Here is a 10194-nt window from a genome sequence, read left to right on the forward strand (position 1 = left end):
ATAACGCCTATTTATTATTTAATACGAAAAGACTTAATAGCTTCGGTATTATAATAATATAAACCGATAATACGTTTAATTTCGCTATAACCTTTTTTTTTAAAAAAAGGAAAAAAAGCTAATAAAAGAATAATTCCGTATGAAGCTAAAGAATATCTTAACTAAAAACACGTTAGTCGACTTTAATAAAGTAAGATCTAATTAAAATTATACGATATCTTTTTTAAATAAAAGGGATAAGCTAATTAATTAAAGCTTATCGACTTAAACATTATTAATAAAAACTAGTAATACGTCTCTTACCGAGTAAAAGAAGTATACTTAGTATTTATCTATTAATTAAAAATAGCGTATAACTTATTTATTATTATTTAAATATAGACCTTAAAAAATAAAAATATTAAGAGCTTAAACGAGCGTATTAATTAATAAATTTAAAACTCGATACGCGGCTTAAAATATATCTCGCTTAACCTTTATTATACGAAAATATATATCTTTACCGACGGCTTATTTATAAATAATAAAGATTTAACTTCTTAACTTAAATATTTAATTTTATTAAACTAAGAGATAAATTATATACAGGATTAGTTTAAAATTTAAAGGAATATTATTTATTAGAGCTTAATTAAATATAAAAGAATTATACGGAACGTATTAATTAATAAACTATACGATATAACTTCCGGTATAAATAACGGTATTATATTAAGTATTACGCTTAAAAGAATTATATAAACTTTAAAATATATTAATAACCTTTTATATAAATTCGAAGTCTTTTTATAACTACTTAATTAAGTTAAGTATAATAAACAAAAAAGGCTTATAAATAATATTATATCTTTTTAAAAATTATACGAAAAAAAATAGATCTCATAAATCTATTATATTAATAATAAGAACAACCCGGTAAACGCCCATACCAAGGTATCCTTAAATAAGGCCCTCGAGTAAATAGTTTTAATAAACAGCCTTACCGTACGTATAGAAACGTATATCGAAAAGCTGGACTCGCACGTTCTCGATAAAGTATAACGTATCGTAATATATGACGGCACCATTATTATTATTACTACTTTTAAACTAATATTTCTAATTTATAACGGAAAATAATATATATTAATATACGATAACTTTTTTTATTACCGTTATTATTATTAAATAATTAAAATAATTCATTAAAAAGACTTATTACTTAATAAAATTAATATTAAAAAGGTATATCATTACTTATATAGCTTATATAGGTACCTAATACCGAATTAATATAACTTATTCGTATAAGACCCTCGAGAAGGGAAGGCCCGTATTTAAAAAAAGGGAAAAAGCTAATTCTATCGCTAAAATAGAAAACTATTAGTATTAAAATAGCAATAATTAAAGTTTTCTATATTACTTTTAAAAAGGTACTACGTACCTACGTATATAAACCCTTTTTTAATTTTATTAAAAGGGGCATACGATACCCCTTGTAGCTCGTATTAAAAATATAGATAAAAATAATAGAATATAACGATTAAACCTCGATTAAACCCGGAACCTATACGTACGTACGAAAGCTCATTTAATACTAAGGAGGATTTCTTACCAGCGTTTTTAAAAGCGTTCTAGGCGATTTTTATTGTTTCGAATATATAAAAAAGCTTTTAAAAAATAAGACTCGTCTCGTATAATCCGGAATATATTATTTTATAATTAAATATAAAGCTATATATTTTAATACCTCCGGGGATATCTTTCGGCTTATTTATCCCTTAAGAATTAAAAACTTTAAATAACTTAATTAAAACTTAATTTTAAATCGAATACGTTTAAAACCGTATTATATAATATTAAAATAACTTTTTAATATTTATTTTAATTAATTTTAATTAAATCGTTTAAGTTATAATGTAAATTATATACCGAGTTACTTTTTTAAAAAGTAAGAACGTAACACTTTAAAAGATAAATAAGATATTTAGCTAGCGCCGCCGTACGGAAAAAAACGATTATAACTTAAAAAATTATGTCGTATATAAATTAAAAAAGACTTATAGTTTAAAAAAAAACATTAATAAATAATTATAAAACGAATCGCGTTAAAGGAATAATTATATAAAAACGTTTAAAACACGTTTATAACGTTATAGAATTTATAAAAAACTTAAATATAATACGTATACTTATTAAAATAATATAAAAACCTTTAAAAATAATAATTATTAATATATTTCATTAGTTTTAAACGTTATAATCGGATTAATTTATAAGTTATAAAGCTTAATAATAAAAAGTGCGCAGCTCGCTTATAAAATATATTAATAAAAAGGGGATTACTTAAACTTATTAATAGGGCAAGTGGGGCACAAGTTAAGGGGCTAAGTACTCAATACACGAGAGTAACCACTATCTATTTACTACCTCACTTTCATGCTATTATAAAATAGAATCCCACGCTTGCTAATTTTAGGCCTTAGAATAGCGCTTTCTCTTTTTAAGGTGTAATTAATTTAGTAATATACTTAAACTTTATAAAATTATTAAAAAAGGATTATATTTTACTAGAGATATTATATATAATTATAAGATAACTATATAAGTTAATAAGCTATCTCTTATAAGAGAACCCTAATAAGCCGAATTATATCAAGGACTGTAAAGTCAGGAAAATAAGACACAGTGGCAGACAACAAAGCTATCTAGACAATGGCTCGAGAGAATCACTGGACCCATGATAAAGGCTTTAAAGGTAGAAGGACTAGCGTTCCTAACACTTGAGCCAGACCGCCAAATTATCCCTAAAGGCTTGGTGGCGATGGTCCAAAAAAAGAAAAACATGACTATCCGGGAGGTGCAAGTGGTTGTGCTACGGGTATCCAGCCATAAACCCTAAAGCGACCCAGGTCACCCATGGGTGGTTCGCACGTAGTGAAAACACGGTGCTAGATTACATCGATACATGCACGTTATTACTTGTGACACAGCAATTATAGGCGGTCTTCTGATTCCATTAGCTATGAACTACCTTCTACCATTGCCATAGATGTTTGCCAGGGGCTCTATAGGTATGGCCAAATTCAGAGCTGCATGTGATTGACCCTGAGGCCTCCAAGACCTCAGCTGCGACTTCAAGGGTCCATAGGCTGCGCCAAGGCTCAGGACAGCAGCCACTTCCACTCCTCGGTGCTTCCGTCAATGGTTTTCGGGAGTCCTGGTCTGCCTTCCCATCCAGGCCAGTCTCACTCACCCAGGATAGCGAAGTGAAATTCGTACGGGTTAACGCTGTGGTCTATCCAAGCTTCTAAAACACGAAAGCCGCGACTCTCCTTGACAGAGATCACCCAGGCCCTGAGCTTTTGCTTGTTGGGATTCATCACCGTCTGCCGGTTGAGAAGGATAATCAAAGCCTGTATCTCGCAAACTTCGATGGCGCCGGGGGTCTCTCGTCAGTCCAGTATCTTGATGACCGCTCCCATATCACCTACTTCAAGATCAAACAAGTAGGTGTAGGCCTTGCAATGCTGCCGCTTGCCTTGAAGGTTATAGGCCGGTAAGTACAGCCCCCTCATGATGGAATCTCCTCGAAACTCGTCGTTCAACTCAACGTTCACCGGAATCTTGAATGGGTACTGATTCGGCTTGATGTCACCCTCATGGGGATTGGCCAATTCTTCGACACTCAAGGGCGCACACCCACGCAAGTATCCGAAAACATCTTTTAGAATCTCCAAAACCTCGTCGGCGGTTTGTGCAAGCCAGTCGCCCAAGAGCCACAAAGGCTTAGGCCACAGATGATGGCTCGGATCATGCTTCAGCATTGCCAACTCCATGACCATAAGTGGACGAAACTGAGGTTGGAAGACTCGTCCGACAGTGCTTGTACGACTTGAGCTTCCTTGGAGGCTTGAGCTTTCTTGGGTGTTTCCTTTCGGGGTGCTTCCTTTCGGGGTGCTTCTTTGACTTGAGCTGCTTAATGGAAGATTTTCTTTCCCGGCGGGCGTCGCAGGGACGATAGAGCTTGGTACGGGAACTTGGGAGAAATCGTGTAGCCAGATTACTAGTTGTTTGTCTCGTTAAGCCTCATGCTGCTTGATCTTGACAAAATTGGTCGCTGGTTGACCCTCGATCCATTTGAAAAGGGTAGTCCAATGCTGCTCCTCGAGGATAGCCATCGTTCGACTTCGTAACTGATTTCAGATAGTAAAGAAAGCGTACTACCTGATTTCAAATAATAAAGAAAGCTTATTAACTAAATTCAGATTAATAGAAATGGCCGAAGAAAAAGGGTTGTAATCTATAATCGAGTGAGTAGTAAAAAGTTGAATCGATTTCGTCGAGACGAGTTTATAAAGATGCTGTGGATCGGACTAGACGATTATTACCTTTAATTAAGAGATTTTTTAAATTCGATTTTTTAATTTTAACTTAATCTAGGGTCTCTTTTATACGTTATATGCTTTTAATTAATTTAAATTTCGAATTTAAATTAATTTATACCCTTCGCTTTTTCGTGGTTTTATAAGCTTTAATTTCTCTTTTAAAGACTATTTATAATTTCGTATTAATTTCTCTTTTTATTAAAACAGCTAAAACTAAAGATATTTATATTACTCTAATAAGGGTGCTATATACCTGCGCGCACGAACCCCTTTTATATTTTATTAAAAGGGGTATACAATGCCCCTTGTAACTAGGACTATAAATAAGTATAAATAATAAAATATAATAATATAACACTACTTAAACCCTTATTTATACGTATGTATAAAAGCTTATTTACTACTTTCAAAGACTATTTATAATTTCGTATTAATTAATAAATAATCTTTTTTGTTATCTTTTTAAATCTTTTTAAATAGCTAGCTTTATATAATAAAGTGGGTTTAATTTTATTAATAAAAGTATTAAATCTAGCGCTTAAAATTTAATATATTTTTTTAATATTAATTATAATATATTATTAACTAAAGGAGTTTAAATAAGTATAAAAGCTTTATTTTAATTAATTAATGCCTGTGTTATTTTTTCCGGTCACTTTTAATTATTATATTTGAATAAAAAAAGGTTAATAAATAGCTTAGTAATATATATAAATTAAAAACTATTATTATATTATATTAAATAAGCTGTTCGTACGTATAGGGGTTCCGGGTTTAATCGAGGTTATATTATTATATTCTTATTATTTACATCTATTTTTAATACGAGCTGCGAAAGGTATTATATACCCGTCTTTATAAAATAGAAAAGGGGTTTGTACGCGTAAGTACGTAACACTTTTTTTAAAATAGTATTAAAAACCTTAGTTCTTAATATTTTAATATTAGTAGTTTTTATATTAATAATAAACTTAGCTAGATCCTCTTTTTAAAACGAGTCTTTTTTTTATAAGAGTCTCGTACGAATAGGTTATATTAATCCGGTATTAGATACCTACTTAAGTCGTATAAGTAATATTATACGTTTTTAACGTTAATTTTATTAAATAATAAATCTTTTTAATTAATTATTTTAATCGTTTAAAAATATAATAATAATAAGTTCGCCGTCGTATATCGAGATATGTTATACCTCGTTAAAAAAGAAGATATCTCTTTTTTTTCTTTTTTTTCTTTTCCCTTTTTTTTATTCGCTATGCGAGTCTAGTCTCTCGACGTACGCTTCTACGCGTATGGCTAATTTATTAATTAATATTAATTACTCGAGGTCTTTATATTAAATAAGCTTTTGTAGGTACGTATAAATAGGGGTTTAAGTAGTATTATATTATTATATTTTATTATTTATATTTATTTATAATACTAGCTACGAGGGGTATTATATACCCCTCTTAATAAAATAGAAAAGGGGTTCGTACGCGCAGGTATATAATACTCTTTTTAAAGTAATATAAACAGCTTTAATTCTAGCTATTCTAATACTTTATTTAAAGATTTTTTAGTAAATGTTAGAATAGCAGGAACTGAGGTCTTCCATATTACCCTAAAAGGGGTGCTACGTACCTACGCGTACGAACCCCTTTCTATTTTATAAAAAGGGGCATACGATACCCTTCGTAGCTAATAGAGAAGATAGATATAAATAATAAAATAAGAACGATTAAACCCCGATTAAAACCGGAATTATTATATATACGAGAGCTTATTTAATATTAATTAATAATTACTTATAGCGATTATAAATTCATAAGAGTAAAGAGACGGTTTTACGCCTTTACCAACGTAAGGGCGACCGTATTAAAGAGCCCCGAGAATTTCCGCCCGTTAAAAATTCGGAGGAAGAGCCGAACTGAATTAACTATACGAGGAGGAACCCTTTTCTTTAAATATATATTATAAAGAAGAGACTAGGTTTTAAATTATACGCGAAATTAGCTAAGCTATATATAATTATATATTTAAATAATTTTATTATACGATTTATAAAATAATAACCCTTATTAAAAATAGAGTTAATTACGGTCGGCGAATCGGGACCGAGCCCGGATATATCGAACCTAAATAAACCGACGATTTTAAACCCCGAACTATTTATATATAAAAAAGTTTTTTAAAATATCGGGATCTTTTTAATAATTTAAAAAAAGAACGATAACCTCGTTTTTTAAAAATTCGAACTTTTAAAAATATTTTCCGAAAAAATAATATTTAAACTATTTACGACGTACCTTATATAATATTTTTTAAAATTTTATATATTAAAAAGTAAAAAAAATATTCCTTTAGAAAGTATTTAATATAAAGTTTTAAAAATAGATTAAATATTAATTCTATTAAATTAACCGTATATTTTAAAAAAAGCTTTATTATTATTTCGAAAAAAACGAAATTAATATATTAATAAACGGATTTTTTAAAAATAAGCTCGTATAATTAATATTACCGGCCGCTCTTATATATTAATAGGACTGACCGGCAAAACCGATTTCGGAAACCCGAAAAAGGATATTCTATACTCTTTTTTAAAATAAATAATTAAATAACCGCCACCTAAGCGAAAGATACCCGGTCTCTATACGGAGTAATCGTTCGCGATATTACGGGACACTTTAGGCCCGACGTCTAACTTTAAATTTCTAAATACCTAAACGTCGTAAAATATCGTCCCTTTTCTTTTTCTAACTCCGGTACCGCCGGACTAGACCGTATAATTATTTAGTCCAGTGTACGTTACGAAATACGATATCCTTCTAAGCCGAGCTATTTATAACGGTAAAATCGATCAAAATAAGGTCGTTACCTTCTCGAAGGTATAGAGAAAGGAAAAGAACTATACCGGCAAGCTATACGATATCTTTTATAATAAAGTATAGATATTTATCGGAACATACCGACGGCTAGATATATTAAAAAACTAATATTATACAGTCTTCCTAGATATTTTTCCCGGCCGTGCGGAGGTATTTTATCTTAATTATATCGGACTTAAAAAGAGATAAAACAAGATATATTATTTAATAAATTCATATTTTAATATAATAATAAATTACGTATAATATTTTACGGATTAAACGATAACTTCTTTTATATAAATAAAAAATAAGAACGCCGAGAAATAACTTATTAAGATTTTAAAAATTCTATTAAATAAGCTTTAGCTCGTATAACGAGCTTTTAAAAAAGGGATTCGAAAAAGAGATCGCTTTTTATACCTCCGTTAAAAAAGCTTATTAAAAAGTTCCGGAACTTTTATTAACCTTTATCTATTAAAAGCTAATATATAAAGCGTTATTTTCGGACTTTCGCGTATTATTAAATATAGTAGCAGATTAAAAGATTTCGGAATAATATTTAACGGAGGAATTATATTAAAACTTAGCTAAAAATATATACTTAATTAATAAACGGTTTATAAATAATTATATAAAAAAACTAATTAATTTATAATAATAAATTATTATATAATAACCGATTATTAAGATAAAAAAGAATCTAGCGACCCGCCGGTACTTTTTAATTAAAATTATTATATAAAAACCGGAAGTTCGAATAAAAAACCTACTAAATCTGCTATAAAAAAGGCTATTGATTAATAAACCACTTAACCGAAGAGTAGTTCCGAGTAAAGAACTAATATCTTTAAATGTGCGATAGTATCGAATAAGACCCCTTTTCTTAAAATAAGTACGAAACGTTCGTTTAGAATTAAGAAGAGGATAAAAAAAAGCTAAAAGATAACGAAAAGGAGTACGAGTACCTCGATCTAGAAAATATATAATAAAGTATTACTTACTTAATAGACGCCGCGTTCTATTACTGGCTTATTAGCGAGGATATTTATTTAAAAACTATTATACGGGCCGACTAATTTAATCTTAATAACCCGTATAGCTAGACTTATTAAAGAGAGCTTTAAAATACCGGCGCCACCTTATTTTTAATAATCGGAAAGCTTTAAATAGAGGCTTATATATAAAAGAACCTAGACGTATAAATTAATTAAACGCTAAAAAGCGCCGAGATTAAGTTCGGAAGTTTAAAACTTATTTTATTAATTAAAATAATCGATATATAGAATTTATTAAAAATAATAAGGTATTATATCTTAAATATTATAACTTTTTTTTTATTTTCGTTATATAATACCGATTAGCTTAAAATATATTATAATAATATCTTTAATTTTATTATATAAAAGAATAACGAAATATTTTTTATAATTAAAAACTAGGGATACCTATTTTTTAATATTAACCGTATAAAAATAACGTTATATTTTACTAAAGGATAGCTTCGATACCTTTATTAACGTTTTAAATACCCTCGTATAAAAAAGCATTATATTCTTTTAAAGAACGCCGGCTACGACGACGTCGACTTTACTATTCTCGACGAGATTTAAAAGTTCTATTCTTACTATTAAGCGTACGATCCGGTATTATAAAGATTTAAATTCTCGTTATAAAATGAATACGATTTTAATTACGAGATTATTATAAATATTATTTATATTACCGAATAAAATATACTTTACGTAATCGATTCGAATACGTTTTTTTAAACTGTTATATTCCTATATTCGCTTAGCGTATAAAATACTTAAAATACTCTTTATAAATACTAGATATATATATACTAAAAACCCTTTAATTATATCTCGCATAATCTAGGTATACACTTTTAAAAAGAATTTCGGGACTATATATAAATAATAGGAATTACTTATAAATAAATACTTATTAAAACCTATTAAGTAATAAATAAAATCGAACGAGTATATATTTTATTATATAAGGCCATCGATATCTTATAAAAGGATTTCGGTTATTATATAAATATCGAAATAATACTTTAAATAATAAGAAAAGTATTAAATAACATAATATTATAACCTAGCCTAATTATACGGCCTAGACCCACTTTTACGGAATGGCTCGATAATACCCCGCGGCGCGTACTAGCTTTATGAACCTAGACGACCCCTCTACGACCAACGCACGGCGTACGTAATAGGCATAAGACCACTATTACCCCGAGTACGCGAGGCTAAAGGACCGACACGTAAAACTATAGTAAAGAACGATTATCGGACAGTACTAAACGTGTTTAGAATAGCGCTAGGCGTACCCGGAAGGCGACTACGGCGGAACGGGATCACGTAACGGATTTAGGGATCTAGAGCAGATCCTAAGATCCGGGAAGAGAGGATCTGCTGGATCTAAACAGATCTAATAGATTTAGGATAATCGATAAAAGAGAGATTAAATATATAACGATAAACGTTTCTTATATATTTTATATAAATATTTTTTATTTTAATAATTAATTTAAATATTAATTTAATTTATTAATTAAATATATTATTTTAATAATTTTATTAAAAATATTTTTAAATTAACGTACTTCGGTTATCTTTTATTTTTACGGTTATTATGTATTATATCGATAAGAGCGGACTTTTATTATATATTTAAATACTTTTTTATATTATTAAATATAAACTTTTCGGTATGTTTTATTAAGTTTCTTTTTAAACCTTTAATAATGTTCGTTATATTTTAATCGTTCTTATTTTTATAAATTATTACTTAAACTTTTAAATAATAATACCTATAAAAATTATATTTATACCTAAACTTAATAATACCCCTCGCTACGGGAAGGCCCCTATTACTATCGTAAGCACCTTTTAACGAGATTTCGTTATAGAGGTAAATAGCGACGATAATAACGACGGCCTTATTCGATAAGCGTTAATTAAACGAAT

General features: G+C 28.9%; 1 protein-coding gene across 1 annotated transcript; it reads right to left on the bottom strand.

The window, feature by feature from the left end:
- Nucleotides 1-3434: 3434 nt before the first annotated feature.
- PG994_004925 (uncharacterized protein) lies at nucleotides 3435-3818 on the bottom strand (the record flags this gene model as incomplete). Its single annotated transcript, XM_066856334.1, has 1 exon — nucleotides 3435-3818. The coding sequence occupies one exon, from the start codon at nucleotides 3816-3818 to the stop codon at nucleotides 3435-3437; it is 384 nt and encodes a 127-aa protein (XP_066718501.1).
- Between the last annotated feature and the right edge of the window lie 6376 nt (nucleotides 3819-10194).

This window comes from Apiospora phragmitis (assembly GCF_038363925.1).
Source record: "Apiospora phragmitis strain CBS 135458 chromosome Unknown utg000005l:1.0-4161743.0:1.0-4166827.0, whole genome shotgun sequence".
NCBI lineage: Eukaryota > Fungi > Ascomycota > Sordariomycetes > Amphisphaeriales > Apiosporaceae > Apiospora > Apiospora phragmitis.